General features: G+C 41.7%; 1 protein-coding gene across 2 annotated transcripts in view; it reads right to left on the bottom strand.

Moving 5' to 3' along the window:
- Positions 1-251: 251 nt before the first annotated feature.
- Positions 252-16661, bottom strand: part of MASP1 (MBL associated serine protease 1) — an 88107-nt gene continuing 71697 nt past the window's right edge. Inside the window, exons 12-17 of one of the 2 annotated variants that reach the window (XM_074190668.1) lie at positions 12728-12841; positions 8616-8801; positions 5774-5841; positions 3903-4002; positions 2335-2566; positions 253-1861 (exon numbers count right to left, since the gene is read on the bottom strand). In XM_074190668.1, the coding sequence (XP_074046769.1) occupies positions 2376-2566; positions 3903-4002; positions 5774-5841; positions 8616-8801; positions 12728-12841 (659 nt within the window). In that variant the 3' untranslated portion in view covers positions 253-1861; positions 2335-2375. Of the gene's footprint in view, positions 2567-3902; positions 4003-5773; positions 5842-8615; positions 8802-12727; positions 12842-16661 lie in introns of both variants that reach the window. The other variant, XM_074190667.1, reaches the window with a different exon arrangement.

The raw sequence follows: 16661 nt of genomic DNA, 5'->3' as shown, positions 1-16661 counted from the left end.
CCAAAATTAACACCCAGGTCTTCCAATTATAAGCCGAGGCTACTTTCCACTGTACCCTCCAATACCTCTCTGAACAGATACAAATATGGAGACCCACTTGAAGCACCCTGCTTGTGTTCACACAGAGTGTAGGTATATAAGGGGACACCCCAGGTCCTTTGGGTTTGAATTTTTCTACTATTCACGAAAATCTTTATTAATATGACAAGACCTTAATTAGCCAGAAAAGAATGAAGTGAGGAAGTCTCAGAAGGAAAAACCAAACTAGATGGGGAGTTTGACTTTAATCACGATTTTATTTCTAGTACTCAGAAAGCACTCAGCCTCTGTTGCTGTTGAACTTGTCTTCTGACCATTTTTTGCTTCTGGCATTTGTTGTTTATGCTCCCGTCACGGACTAAGAGCTGCGCCAAAATTGGATCATTCACATTTTTGTGGTGCTCACTTTCTTTCCTACACATGATGGGTTCAAATCATGGGTATGTGCTCAAAGAAAACTGTTGTTGTCATGGACAGGCCATGCCCCAGAGAAGAGGTATGGATATATTCAAGGGACCCTGTCCCTGGGGAGGGGGATCAGAAGATTCACTGAGCCAGCTTCAAGTCCAATCTTGCTGTAGGACTGTGATTAAGTGAAGGGCAAAAGATCTTCGGGAGATGTTGGTGACATGCAGTGACTGAAGATGAGTCTGTGGCTTGGGGAGAGCTAGGAATGAGGTAGAATGGAACTGAAATGCTGAGTCTTCTTATAACTGGATTTCAAGGAGCATGCACCCTACTTTCACCTGCTTCAGAACTGGCCCTCGCTTGAAACTTCATCTCAGAGAGAAAAAATAATGAAGTTGACAGCTGAGAGGAATATGATGGTTTGGAGGATTGTGTGCTTAGATTTGAGATTCTACTGGTGTAGGGGAGCAACCAATGAGGAAACAACTTCCTCTGCTAACTACCTAAGACCTGACTTGGTCTTACTTCTGGGCCTTCCTCATAGCTCCTTTTTCCTTATTATCTCAAATTCTCTGAAATCCAAGAACATTACAAATGCATGCCAGAGATTAATGGAAGCTCCTGGCATAAAGAGAGCAGAGCAAGGTAATATGCCCAAGATGGATCTTTTAGGATCCTCCAGTCAAAATATAGCAGGACCTTCCAATGCAGATCATGGCAGTCTGAGCCCATAATGGTGGAGAATGGGGAGATAGAGAGGTATGGAATCCTTGCCTGGAGAAGAAAGCAGATGCCTGAAACAGAGGGGTCAGAGAGTCTTAGGAGATTTGGAGATAATTTAGAACAATTTTGATGTAACATGCTCATTTTTACAGAAACTGAGGTCCAGAAGGCATTTAGTGATTTTTACAAGGCAGTAGGAGTTAAAAGTGGCAGAACCAGGATTCAAACCCAGTTCTTCTGCCTCTGACATGAACTTTATGGGTCTGGTTGGGTCTTAGGAGGTTCCAAACCTCAGGATAAGGGAATCTGGGAGTTATTTCCCATCATAGACTGACCCTAGTAGATGAAATCTTTTCCCTTCTGTTGAAGTCCATGTTTGTAGAAGGAATATGGTACTGGGACCTTTGTGTGCCATGCTTTTCCCAGGCATTCTGTCAACAGGTTACTTGGTCGACCCTCCCATGGGCATCTGCTGTGTCTCTCTCTCTCACAGTGGACATATAATGCTGGGTGACTTGACTGAGGTAGGTAAATGGGAATGACTAATGGGACAGGAAGAATTCAGCAGCTTCACAAGACATGTGTCCAGTTCAGGCAAAACCAGGATGGGGAGTTGATCCTCAGGTACTCAGTTGCCTCTCTTGTGTGGCTTCCATCCAAGGCAATCTTGCATGGCCAGCAAGCAGGTTTCCTGAGATCAGAAGCTTTCAATCAGGGTTTGTTCTCCAGCACAGTCCCTGTTGCCTAGAAGGTTTGGGATTATATTTCTGGAATGACACTGAATTGATTTCTTGTGGGCTGTTTAGCACAGACAGGACTTTAGATAAAGGTTCTTGAAATATGGCTTCCCCCAGGTGGAGGTAAGGATGTTCTTAACCCTGGAACATCAAATCCCACAGACATTTTCTCTTTTTTAAGGCCATGAATTTGGCTGTTGCTGGGCCTCACTGCACATAAGTGGGGTCAGAGGGAAAGGGTCAAAGAAGGGGCCTACTGACAAAGCCATCATCTAGTCACCTTGTATGTGCCGAAGGCCGGAATGCTTCACTGTTAGCCTTGGTCAGTAGCTGGGGCAGAGGGGCTAGCATTGGCCAGTCTGTTAGGGCTTCTTCCAGAGAGGGAACAGGCAGGATGGAAGGAGAGACCTGAGGTCGGACAACTAACCTCTAGTCCACCTTCCTCCATTGATGGTCACAGGAAGCAGTCTAGATCTGAACTCCAATGACTTTCTGAATCCAGGCTTGGTTCTCATGGATGTTGGAGTACACGCCATATCTGTCAATTTTTCCACAGCCATCCCCCCAGGACACAGTGCCCACTAGGTACCAGGGGGACTGCTCCTCAGCACGGGTCACCATTGGGCCTCCAGAATCTCCAGTACAAGCATCTTTCTTTCCTACAGGAGAAAGAGTTAGGAGGCATGAAGGTGCTTCTGCCCAGAATGGATCTCCCCTAGATCCCCCCAACCCCTAGATCTGAGCCACAATGTCAGGGAGACAGCTGTGGGGATGCCACCTTCCTTTAAATCACAGGCTTTGAAAGGAAAAAGACCATTTAATCCAATCCTCCCAGAGGAAGAAGGAAGCTGAGTCTCAGAGAGGGGAAGCATTTGAGAGAATATAGTCAACTTGTCAGAAATGGGACTTGAATTTGACAGAGAGAGAGAGAGAGAGAGAGAGAGAGAGAGAGAGAGAGAGAGATACATAGATAGATAGATAGATAGATAGATAGATAGATAGATACAGACAGAGACAGAGACAGAGACAGAGACAGAGACAGAGACATAGACAGAGGAGGGACAGCAAAAATAATACCCCCTTTTAAACAAACTAATATGCAGGTAAAAAGCTTGAGATCCAGAGAATCCAAGTGAGCTCCTCCAGGCCACACAGGTGGGAAACATTCAAGAGTAAGATTTGAACCTTGGTGATTTCAGGCCCTGGCCTGTCTTCCTTCCTCTGCTTTTCTCACCCAGAAGTTTGGTCATTGCTTTTTTATCCCCCACCCCCCCACATACTGACACATTTTTTTTTGAACTTTTTTCATTATCATCATGGACATCAACACCAACAGTAGCATTGAACATCATTTTAAGGAAATATATTATCTCATTTTATACTAAATGCAAGCCTGAGGAATTAGATCTTATTGCCTTCAGAGGCAGAGGTCAAGTGATTTGCTCAGTTACCCAGCTAATATGTGTCTGAGGCTGGATTTGAACTCAGATTTTCTGGACTCCAAGCCCAGTGCCATAACCAGTATAACACTAGTTGCAAATATCTTTGCCAGTCACTTTGCCAAAATGACCTCCCAACAACAGGAAGGTTATTATTCTGATCTCACTTTTAGGGGGAGGAAACTCAGGGTGAGAGAGGTCCCAAAGGCAGGAAGTGATGGAGGTGGGATTCATGTCCAACTCTTCTGGAATTCAGGTATGATGCCCTCCAATAAAGGTAGATCCTCCCCTCTCCTTGCCGCCTCTCCTTTATGAATTAGACCTGCTTCCCAGTACCACTTGCTGCTTACCCATGAATCCTGCTTTAGTTTTATTCTCTCCATATACTTCATAGATTCCATACTCCATACACTCCATATATCTCTCTCCATATTTTCTCCATATATACTCCATAATCCTTCTGGTCCCTTTTTTCATCCTGGAACCTGAAGACCTAAGAAGGGCTCAGCCCCCACCCTCTCAACTTTTTGGCCATAGTAGTCTGGGACAAACTCACCTTCCCTTTCTCCAGCACATATCATGTCACTGGTGATTTTCCGATTAATTTTGGCATATGCTTCCTGGCAAACTTCCTGGTTGACTATGGGCACTTCAATCTGTAACAGAAGTATTTTCTTATTAAATTAGGGGAAGAGATTTTCACCAATCCGGAGAGACTGTCACATGATAAGTATACAATTGTATAAGTATACAATAAAATCAATATACAATATTGATTGATGGATGGGCTCAGATAAGCCACAGCTTCTATTAGGTAAAGTGGGAAGAAGTGTCTCCCTGGATGGACTTTGAAAAATAATGACAAATAAATGATTATGCAGCTTGTTGCAAAAATGTAATGTTTCAAAATTGCTGAATTATTAGCAAAGATGTGTGTGTGTGTGTGTGTGTGTGTGTGTGTGTGTGTGTGTGTGTGAGTGTGTGTGTGAGAGAGAGCGTGAGTGCCTGCCAGCACAGACTCTCAGATAGAAGGGGACCTGGCAGCAGCCAGGCCAATCTGTGTCTAGACAGGATTCCCCTTTACATCATTCCTGACCAGTGGTCAACCAGCCTCCTCACAAAGACCTCCAATGATAGTGAACACATGGAAGTGCCTTCTCCCAATGCAGTTCAGCATCATCTTGTGTGATCTGACAGGCCAGAAGGAGGACTTGAACCCAGGTCTTCTTGACTTCCATGGCCAAACCAGTGCAACTGCTATCCATTTTGGGATAGTTCTAATTATTGAAACTTCCCTCCCCACCCCACAATGTCAAGGCTAAATTTGGTTCTGTCAGATACTGATCCCCTGCTTCTAGTTCTGCACTTTAGATCCAAGAGGGACAAATTGAATTCTTCTTCCACACTTAGGACGTTTAATTATTTGTAGATTACTTTCAGGGTAGCTTAGGTGATTCAGTGTCCCTGCCATCAGGAATACCTGAGTTCGAATCCAGCCTCAGATACTTACTAGCTTTGTGACCCTTAGCAGGTCACTCAGTCTTATTTGTATCAGTTATCTGTAAAATGAACTGGAGAAAGACATGGTAAATCACTGCTTATCTTTGCCATGAAAACACTAAATGGGCTAATGAAGAGCCAGACAATGAAGTCATTACTTAAATTAATTCAGGCTATTCAAGGGAAGGTCAAATGGAAAAAAGTTTAAATACTTTGGCCTTATAATAATAAGCTGGGACTCATTGGAAAAGACTCTGATGTTGGGAAATATCAAAGGCAAAAAAAAAATAGGATAGTTGAGGAAGAGATGGTTAGATAGTGTCACACTTCTCCTTACTCCTTCATCTTGTCTCCTGATAGTGCCATGGAAACAATGAACATGAAATTGAACAAGCTTGAGAGATAATGGAGGATAGAAGGCTTGGGCATGCTAGAGTCCATAGGCTCATGAAGACTTGGATGTGAATGGATGGCTGAGGAACAGACAAATACCATGTTTCCCCCTCTTCCCTTCTCAAGGATATGCTTCTATGTTTTCTTCTAAAGGTCATTTTACTCATTTAATGCTCTCTTTAAGGTGAATGAGTCAAACCATGGCTATAATAAATAGGGTCCCTGAGGCCTCTCCATGGACTTTGCCTGTCTTTTACTTGGTTCACCATTCACAGAGACCTACTTTGTTTATTGATGAGCAAGGCTAATAACTAGAGATTTCCAAGGGTTGACTTTGGGGCTTATGTTGGCTAAGGTTCAATGTTACAATGGGCTTTGTTAACTGAATCCAATGGGAAGCAAGGTCTGATTTCCCATGCTTTCTTTCCTCCATGCTTTCTTTCTGTGCTGCTTCCTCACTCCCTTCCCCCTCTTCTCCTTAGAAAAGCTTCAGTGCAGGACTGTTGGGTGAACAAGGGAGAAATCAAAGATCACCTCCATCAGGGACTCAGGGATTCTATTCATGGCTTGCTTTCCCCAGCCACTCACAAGAACCATGGTACCTGAAAGTGGAAAAGAAGATAGTGTGAACAAGTAAATGCTCAACTCTCATTTTACTCCTGTGAGGGAGATACAAATTCCCTTCATGAAGGGGGAGGAACCACTGCAGGATAATTGGAAGGAGGTCTCTAATGGAGTGTCCCAAGGATCAGTAACTGACTTCATGCTGTTGAACATTTTTCATGATCACTATGCCAGTGTATATCACGTCTGCAAGGGACATAGAGCTGCAAGGTAGTGCTTACATTGAGGGACAGGGTCAGTATTCACACAAAGATCTTGATGGCCTAGAACCCTGGAAGGAGTGGAATAAGATGACATCTATTTGGGATCACTATATAGTTATAGGTTCATAGACTTAGAATTGAGCCACTTTTTTAACAATATATTATTCTCAAAATACACTCAGAGAAGTGACTTGCACCATACCAGAGAGTTAGGAAGGAGGCAAATCTTGGAGTTAAACTCACGGGTATGGAGTGCCAACACAACCTCTTGGCTCCTATGGTCACCAGATGACAATTTGCCTTTGAAAAATCATCTTAGCAGGTAAAACACAATGGAGACTTGGCAAGAGAGTATTTCATTCTAAAAGGGTTGTGGTACTTTAGGTACCCAACTCATCAGCAGGGTGACAGGGCAGCCACAAAAACCCAAGTGACCTGGGGCTGCACTAAGAGAGAAACACAATTCTAGGAGGGAGTAGGAGTACCCTGGTCAGAGCCCTCTTGAGCATGGTATACTGGGCATTGCAATTAGGAAGGGACATGGGCAAGGTATACATTATATAGAGAGTGTGATGAGAATGGTGGTGGATCTTGAGAACATGCCATAGGAGAATGAGTTGTACCATCATCTTTATCACCATCATTGAATTTTATAGTGCTTCCAGTTTTAAAAAGCATTTCATAGAGATTATTTTATTGGATCTTCACAGCAACCTCTGGTCATGAACCATTAAATGATCGTTCAAAGGGTTTGGAGGGTGGAGAAGCAAATAATTAAATTCCAGAGGAAATGGAGAAAATTTCCCTCCCTATGACATCCTGTCCCACCTTGTGAACATTTTGATACAGGAGGTATTTCTCCCTTAATATTCTAGAGTAACAGTATTTCTGGCAGCAAGACGTTACGTGATCTTGCGAAACAGAATTCATTCTATGTTTCCATGAATCTGGACATCCTAGGTAACATCCTGGACTTGCTTTTCAACTCAAGGAAATCTATCAACTCAATAAACATTTATTAAGTGCCCACTATATATCAGACATTGTGGTAAATGTTGGAAATTTAAAAAAGAGACAAAGGACAGCCCTGACCTCAAGCATCTTAAAGTCTAATTATCTACTCAATGACTCCATTGTCTTTCCCTGACTCCCAGAACCTAGAATTACTACAAGATCTGTCAAAGGAGGTCATCTAATTCAATGTGGGTCTGAAGGAGTCCTTTCTATACTATCTCTACCAATGATATGATCCAGCTCATGTTTGAGATCCTCCAGGGAGGGCGAATCCAATAGCTTGGCAATCAACATAGATTGCTTTGGGGAAGCTCATTGTTAGGAGGCTTTTCTTGATATCCAGCCTAAATCTCTTTTTCATTCTCCAGTCCAGCCTTTTGTTCCTGGTTCTCCTGTGTGGCACCAAGTAGCATAAGACCGACCCCACTTCCCTAGGACAATCCTCAAAGTGTACTTGAGGTCTGTCCTCAGGCTTTGCTTCCCTCTCTACATTGTTCTGTAGTCTAAACCTCCCCAGTGAGACATTATCTCTCTATTCTTGCCCTTTCTAGCCAATCTTTCTCTATACTATGTCTATGAAATTGAATTTTAAAATCAAAACATAGAAATTTGCATTTTTCCGTGTTAAATTTGGTCTCATTAGACCCAACCCATTGTCATACTGTCAAGATCTTCCTGGTTCCTGGCACTATAAGTCTACTTGCTAGCTATTCTTCTCATCTTTGTACCATCCGGAAATTTGTCAAGGATGCATTCCACATTTTTCTCTAAAACCATAAATAGAAAAAATGAACCACACCCAACCAAGACAGATGCTCTTGAGAGAGATTTTAACCTGTATTTAGTGAACTTAAAAAAATTGCATTTCAAAATGCAATTCCTAAGCTACCTTTTTGTTATAATTTGTGTGCTGAATATTCTGAGATGTGATTCATCAGTTTCCCCATACTGTCAAAAAGGGTCTTGGCTATAGGAAAGGGGAGGAACCTCTTCCTAGAAGGCATCTCTCTGAACACTAAGGGGCTGCAATGTACTCTTTCAGAAGGATCATGCTAATATTCTTAATCTATTTGTGGTATAGTGCAGCTCATGCCCTAGTCCCATCTTGTTAGCAAGGAAGAATGTGAGGATATCTGTCCAGAACTTTGCTAAAATCTAGAAATCCTAGGACTGCAGCAAAGCCATGATCTACCAAGATTCTAGCTCTTCTGTCCATTCAGTCTCAGAAGCATCAAAGACTTTCTTAGAAGGTTCTTGGCATTCATTTCAACATCCCTGGGTGAAAAGAAGGAAATGAAGACCTGGAGGGTAAACCAGTCCAAGGGCCTTCCTGGGACTCAGTCTCTGGTCATGTAGCCTATCAACAGAGGGAGCCATTGAGGTTTACCAGAGGTAGCCTGATGATGATGATGCTCTACAGCAGGAGATCCCTCAACTCAATTACTTCTAGGTCAAATACACTAGGAACCTCATTCAAAGATGGAGAACATCAGGGAGACAAAGGGGTCTTGTTGAACTCCCCCACAAGTGGGTACCTTCCTGAGTTGGTCCCTCTGGGAGGCAGATGGGCATCACGTAGTCATTAATTACTGGTTCTTTCAGCAGTTCAATTAAAGCTAGGTCATTTTCGAATGTGGCAGCCTTATAGGATGGATGGAAAATGATGCTCTTTGCCTGGAGCTGTTGCTCTGTGTCATCCTTCTTCTGGGTCCTATGCTTGCCTAGATAGGAAGAAGGAAAGAGATGGAAGTGAAGCATTCATTTGGAGAAGGCCTTCTATTCCTGGAGGCCTGGTGTAACTTTTGGGTAATGTTATCATATCTCTTTATCTACACATTCACCAGAGATCTGTCATGAATGAGGAATGGTGTCAGGTGAAATAATGGATTTAGATCAGTTGGTCATGAAGACAGGTTTCCATCTTTTTCTTATAGATTCCCATATAGAGAAGAAATAAGATTTTGGCCCAAGATAAAACATTAGGGTTGACCTTAAGAATCGGTAGAGAAAGGTGTTGCCTACACTTAGGTTCGAGGTGGTACTAAGAAGACCTCTTCCACCTCACAACATATTTTTCTGATTGACTTTGCTGAAGTCTAAAATCCCATCATTAATGTGTGGTTATATAGTCTGTTAAAGTTAAAAAATATAGAGGCTCGTCATATTTAGAGTCAGAAGAGAGCTTTCCTGGAAGTAGAAATTCTAGATTCACATGGCTGAAGGCTGGGAGAGAGATCATCTACAAGAAGTTTCATCCAATATAATGTAAGCGCCTTGAGGGCAAGAGTTGTTTCTAAGAGTTGTTGTCTCCCTGGTGCCCAGGACGGGCAGTGAAATGTTCATTGACTTAGTCCAATTTTCTCATTCTATAGATAAGGATACTGAGGCGATGAGAGAAATTACCTGTTGACAGAAGTAAAGAACCCAAATTCTATGACCACAAACTTAGAATTTTTTCCACCATCATTTGGTACTTGTAAATTCCCATGGGAGGGTTAATACTTTAAGTCTTATCAAGTCTTCTTTGCTAGTTCATCATATCCTGCCATTTACCTGGAGGATATACAGGCAGACACACCACATTTTATTGAGTTTTTTTTTTATTTGAAGGTAGGTGACAACCCTGTGCAATATTCCTCATAGAATGTGCTCACAGCATGTCTGCATTACATTTCTATTATTCTTTCAATATTTCAGGCTTTTTCATGATGATGATGATGATGATGATGATTATATCTGTTATGGTGATCTTTGATGTTATTATTGGAATTGTTTGGGGGGTAAAATGCTTCCATATAAGCTGGTGAATCGATAAATGTTATGTGTGTTCCTTCTGCTTCACCCATTGGCCATTCTCTATCTCTTTCCCTCTCCTTAGGTCTTCCTCTTCCCTGAGATACATTAGATCATTTAATAACTCTCCAGTGATCTTTAAGTGTTCAAGTCAAAGGGATAGTCAGTTGTTGGGGAGAATATCATAGTTAGCTTATTTTAAGAATAGCAATCATTACCAAGATCAGTTGGCAGCACTGACATCAAGGCAAGACCCTCTACCCCTAGAAAAATTATGACTCACAGAAGGCTCAGGTGCTAGCATTTTTTAAACCATCAAATATTCCTAAATTAAAGTATATTCATTGGGTTTGCTAGGACACCCTTAATAGACTCTAGTATTGTATAAACATAATTTTTATATACATTGGGAAGTCAAACAATTCATGTGACTCTATTGTCCTATTTGCTCCATAGTTGTGGTCTGGAATGAAACCAGAAATATCTCATGGTATGCCTGCACTTCAGGTCCCTATCTTGGGTCCTTTCTCTCTCAGAAAACATCACCAGAGCCTTGTGGATTCAAGGATCAACTGCAATTTAGGGTTGGAAGAGACCTGAGAATCACCTGGTCTAACTCATTCACTTTCGAGTTGAAGAAATGAGGGTCAGAGATTATGAGACTTCTCTAATATCATTTGAGTATTAAGTAAAGTCTCAATGTTAGATTTGAACCCAGATTCTGTGCTTCTAAAGCCATTCCTTTCCACACTGTGTCCCAGATTATAGATTTTCCCACCCTAGTCAGGTCATAGGCTTATGAGTGCAGGGACTACATTCCATAGAGAATCAGCTAGTTATATACAGCATTCACTCAATACACTAGAAGGTTTTATACGCATTATTTCATTTGATCTCATAACTATCTTATGTGGTTGAATGGAGAAACTACTGTGTCCATATTTCATGAGTGAGCAAACTGAAACTCATATAGACACAGTGGCTCATCGAAGGTGAGTAGGGCAGGCCGGTTAGGGCGGAGCCTTCAAAATCAATGATGTGGAGACATCTCTCCATTTAACTTGGAAAATCCCAACCTAAAATTATTCATACTGCATTTATTGTTTATTTATTTATTTATTTTGAACAATTTCCCATTTACATTTCAGTCTGCTTCAGACTGTGCTCTGGAGTTTTGCTGAGACCTGCAGCTCAGTTCCATGTCTGGCCCCCTGAAAACCCTCCTTTAGGTGATACCAAGCTGCTTCACAATGAATGAACACCATGATGGATGTGTCAAGCATTCAGTTCAGTCAATAGTTCTTAATTTTTATATATATAGCATATGTTACTGCCAGATGTTTACATATTAAGATATGGTACATTACTAATATGGACTGTAGTCTAATAATCTATTGCATAGCCACATTATATGACATATGCTCTATATGTACTGTAGCCCAATATAAAGTACATACTAAAGTTCATATGCTATTTCCACGTTCCATATACAAATCATAGACTATATGCTAATAATATATTACTTACCAATTACAAACACATCTACATTGTACTAAGAGATTTACACTCTCTATTCATTACATGCCTTTATGCTGCCCCTAATATAAATATTATATACCAATAAGGTAACATACTCATAGCTACACATTGCAAGCTGATTATATGTTCTATATACAATGTTTATATAAACTGTATTAACAATAGAGAGCATCATGTAATAATATATACACCCAATGCTACGAAATCTTTCTCTATACAAATATACGATATGCTAATAGTACTATATAGACATTCAGCGCTAGTCTACTCTATACTAGATACTAATAATCTAGTCATCCTAATCTAAATGAATTCTACCAATAGCTTATCTGCAAATGCTACTGAATGCACACACAAACAGCCCTAATAATATCCGCCCTTTACAACTGCTCTGCACTAACAAACTAACCCTAATATATCCTCATATTATATAGTACGTGCTCAGACGCAGATAGCAGTGATACTGCATAGGCTATATACTACCATAGATCCTAGACCACTACTCATGCATATTCTATAATATCATATGAATAAAACATATTGCATACTAATTATATTAAATACATACCAGTGATACATTTTATACAAACAACATCTATATAAACCTTATTGTAATAATATATACATCCAATGCTAGGAAATCTCTCTCTCCACATAGATTATATGCTAATGGCACTATATAAACGTTCAGTGCTAACATCTATGATATTCTACTCTGTACTAGATACTAACAATGTAGTCATCCTAATTATGTCATACGAATAGCTTATCTGCAAATACTACTGAATACACATACAAACAGCCCTAATAATATCTGCTCTTTACAACTACTCTATACTAACAAATTAATCCTAATACATACTCATATTATATAGTATATGCTCAGATGCAGATGGCAGTGATACCGCATAGTATATATACTATTATATATTCTAGGCCACTCCTAATCCTTATTCTATGATAATATTATGTTAATAAAATATATTGCATACTAATTACATTAAATATATCCCAGTGATATAGTCTATACAAACAAGATACACATACATATATGACACTTCTAATATATACTAATTATATATGTACTATGTACTAATAGTATGGAGAACACATGATATATCCTAATATAAGATACAAATCACTATATTAGAGTTTAGATATTGATTAATAATATAAATATAATAATTGTGCAATGAATAATAATAGGATGACTAGATAATTAAGTCTCAGTGTAAGAATATTTAGAGATTCATTTCCTCAATGACCCGTCGTGCTTTGAGTCATCCACTGAGGGTTCTGCTTGTATCTCACTCACCCAAAATAACTTTGAATTCCAAGACAGAGAGATAGTCAGCACTGGTTAAAGGGGAGCTGTCCTCTTCTAGATGCTCGTGGAGACAGTGAGCAGCCGTCACGATCCATTTGTTTCCTAGAGAACCAAAGGGCCACTTGAGTTGAGGGCTGGTGGGGCTGATGGGAACCTAGTATCTGACCAGCAACTTCTCCAGCAACTCCCTGGTCATTCAGGTCTCTGGTAGTGTTGAAGCCTCTGATCTTTCTATCAATTCATGCCACTGGTCCAGTTACCCACTTAGCCTAGGACCCAGAGGAGGATATGGAGCATGACTTGGTCCATCACTGGCCGGGAGCCCAAAGCACCTCAGAATGGTCCAGGAGTCTTTAAAGATCAGACTCCAGGGCAGGCGAGTCAGTTAGAATGAAAAAAAGTGACAGAAATCAGTGCCCACTCTGCTTTTCTGGACCCAGTCCCTTCCAGGTCAGAGTCTGCCCACCCTTTGTTTGAAAAGGTGCCAGGCTGAGGCTCCTGATGAGTCTGGCTCTGGAACATTTCCCCTTATTCAGAAGAAATAGGGCAGGTGAAGGGATGTAATGGCCAAGGGAGGGACCAGCCCTGGTGACTGGATAGGATTAAGACAAGCATTGAGAAAGAAATGATGCTTAGACTAAGCTTTGGATTCTGGGAGGCAGAGGTGAGGAAAGAGGAGGGGACTCCTTCAAGCATGGGGGACCACAACAAGGGTTAAAACCTGGAGGCTGGAGATGGAGATACATGGAGGAGGCCAAATAGATGGGCTCTAGGGTCTGTCTGTGGCTTTTTTGGTTTCTTTGCCTGAAAGATGAAAGTTTTTCATCCAAGACCCTTGAGGTTGGAGAGGCCTCAGCGAATCTACCAGACCTGAATTTTCTTCATGTCACAGGCTCACCCTTCAGGGAACTGACCCTCCCCTCAGGGCAGGGCATACCCTGGGGAAGAACTTCCTTCCAGGCCTGTGCCTCTTTGGACCCATGCAGAAAAATGTCCACAGAAAACCAAGACCTCTGCAGAGATGGTAGAGCTAGGGACTTCTGTGGGGAGTGACTTGTTCAAACTCAGGAAGACCTGATGTCCGGACAAGCAGCAATGTGGGGGAACCATGGACAGGTCACAACACCAATGAGCCTCAGTTTCTTCTCCTATAAAATGGGCATGAAATGCCCAGTATGCCCAACTCAACTGCTTTACAAACTTGAAGGTCCTATCTAAATCTTAACTATTTTTATTAGAATTGCTGTTATGATTCTTTCTGAATCTTGTATACTTCTGGTGGGTGTGATCCTCACTTTGTTGCTGGCCACTCTGCCCCCCCCCCGCATCCCTGAGGGGAGCCCCTGCAGCAGCAGCAGACCTAAGCTCAGCTGAGCTTCAATTGCCCCCACAGAAGAGAAGCCTCACAATTCATCTGTCTCCCACTGTTATACCACAGCTGACAATTTCCAAACCCCTTTTTTCTCCTCCTTTTCCTCTATTAAGCACTCATCCTACATGGAGGACCAAGCTGTCTCCAACCCCCCACCTCCTCTGGGACCTGATCCTGACCTAACTTTCCAACTGTAGCCAGTATTGGTCACCTTCTAGCACTCTTGGATCCAGTCAAGCCTGCCCCACTCTGTTCTTCACTCATGAAATTCCCACTTCCCATCTCCAAGCCTTTGCATCGGTGGAGGTTGCTGCCTGGAGCACACTCACTTTTCATCTCTGCCTCTTCCTTAAAGTTTCAGCTTAAACACCTTCTGTTTGCATTCTGTCCTGATCCTCTTAGCTAATAACACCTGGCTCCCATACTGTTGCTGATTTATTCTCTTTACATTCTTTCTTTATCTTGACTTCCCTGATAGAGGACTAGTGTATTGAGATCAAGGATTATTTTGTTCCCTCTATATTCTCTTCTCAGCAGCCTTCATAGAGTAGGAGGTTATTCACTGGGTGCTGATTGATTTGTGAGATACATCTCAATGGCCACCCTTCCTTCTCCTTGGGTGGCTTGTCTGTGGTTGCAACTAACCCATGCTGAAGGGTGCCCCCAATTCCAGGATTAATAATGAAGGACATGCTTGACAAAGGGCATCACGAGGAGGGGCAATGGGAGGATGGTCTCAGTATAGACTAAATGAAGCAGCCTGGAGGGCTGGAGAAGATCCTGCTGGAGGAAGCCCTTCCTCGCTGGGAGTGTTCCTGATTTGGCAGTGATGGGTGGGGAAGCTGGAGGACATGGCCAGGCATGACCTGCAGCAGCAGAAACCAGGTCAGGTCCTTCTGACCCAGGTTCCCTGGTCCTTGGGGGACTGCCTGAATGAATACAATGCACTCATAGTCTGGATTTTTCTGAGAGAAGGGATTGAGAGGCTAATCAGCCTCTGGGTGGCCCTTGTTGGCACAGAGACACCCAAGGTCCTTAACTGAGTTGCTCCAATTTGATCTACAAAAATTTGGGAAAGAGCAATGCCACTATTAGATATGTATCTAAAGAGATCATGAAAAAGAGTAAAATAATTCACATGTACAAAAAATATTCATACCAGTTCTTTTCAAGATGGCAGAGAATTGAAAATTGAGGGAATGCCACTCAATTGGGGAATGGCTGAACAAATTGTAGTATATGTATGTAATGGAAAACTATTATTCTATAAGAAATCATGAAGGATGGGATATCAGAAAAACCTGGAAAGACTTACATGAACTGATGCAGAGTGAAGTGAGGAGAACCAGAAGAACATTTTACACACTTAACAGTGTGAACACACTATGATGGACATGTTCATTCTAGCAACACAATAATCAAAGACAATTCTAATAGACTTATTATGGAAAATACCACACATTTCCAGAGAAGGAACTGTGAAATTTAAATCAAGCCAGAGGTTGCCATTTTTAATTTTTAAAAGTTGTCTTATTATGTATTTTCCCTCTGTTGTTTTTTTTTCCTGTTTTGATTTGATTCTCCTTTCACAACAAGATTAATATGGATCTATATTTAGCATGGTCATACATGTAGAGCCTCTAATGGCTTGCTTTCTGTTGGGGGGGAGGGGAAGGGAGGTAGGAAGAAAATGTGAAACTTAAGGCCTTGTCAAAAATAATTGTTGAAAACTACCTTTGCATGTAGCTGGAAAAATAAATAAAATATTAACAAAATATGGGAAAGAGTCTAGAGGCATAATTAGGGTAATGCAGACAGGACATCTGATCAGGGGCACAACAAAGAAAGGAGTTACATGAACTATGCACCAGGAAGTAACAATCCTTGTGACATCTAGGAAAAACTTTGATGTGGGCATCTTGACTTTTTTGTGTGGCTCCGGACTCTGTTAAGTCTGGGAATTCAGTGTTGGAACTTTCTCTTAGTCCAATATCAACAAGCACCCCTGGGAGAGTCACAAGTGACCTTATTGGTATACATGGTGAACCCCAATGGGAAGCCTTCCATATCCTGTTGGACCAGGAGGGGAAATGGACCATCCATGGAAACTGTGGAGCCAGGAGAGGAAAGTTTTGAGTTGGTGGGCGGTCTCAGTGGCGTTGTTGTTGGTGCCAGGGCTCTTTCATTTATTAGAGGCAAGATCTATCTGGGCATCCTTAGCCAGACCCAACAGCTTTATGGATGGGCAGGAAAGGTGACCCTATAGAGCTAATAGGATATGATTTTAGGGGCACTGAGAAGACCTTATGACCTTCCCAAGACACCTCTCCCCTACAGACCTATAAAATTCTACCATTAGAAGGTCATTCCTATAGTTGAGAATTTTAATTCTTGTGAAAATTCAAATCTCCTTTGACAGGTCCATGCTTTACTTTCCTAAGTTATTTTGGCTACTCTGGGGATTAAAATATATTGATCCACTGAACCCCTAAGTGTGCCTCAAGGTGGGGAGGATTCTAGGGGTAGGCATTGCTACCTGAGATCCTGAGG

The sequence above is a fragment of the Macrotis lagotis genome, chromosome 6 (assembly GCF_037893015.1).
Source record: "Macrotis lagotis isolate mMagLag1 chromosome 6, bilby.v1.9.chrom.fasta, whole genome shotgun sequence".
Classification (NCBI taxonomy): Eukaryota; Metazoa; Chordata; class Mammalia; order Peramelemorphia; family Peramelidae; genus Macrotis; species Macrotis lagotis.
This window is presented reverse-complemented; position numbering and strand designations above follow the sequence as displayed.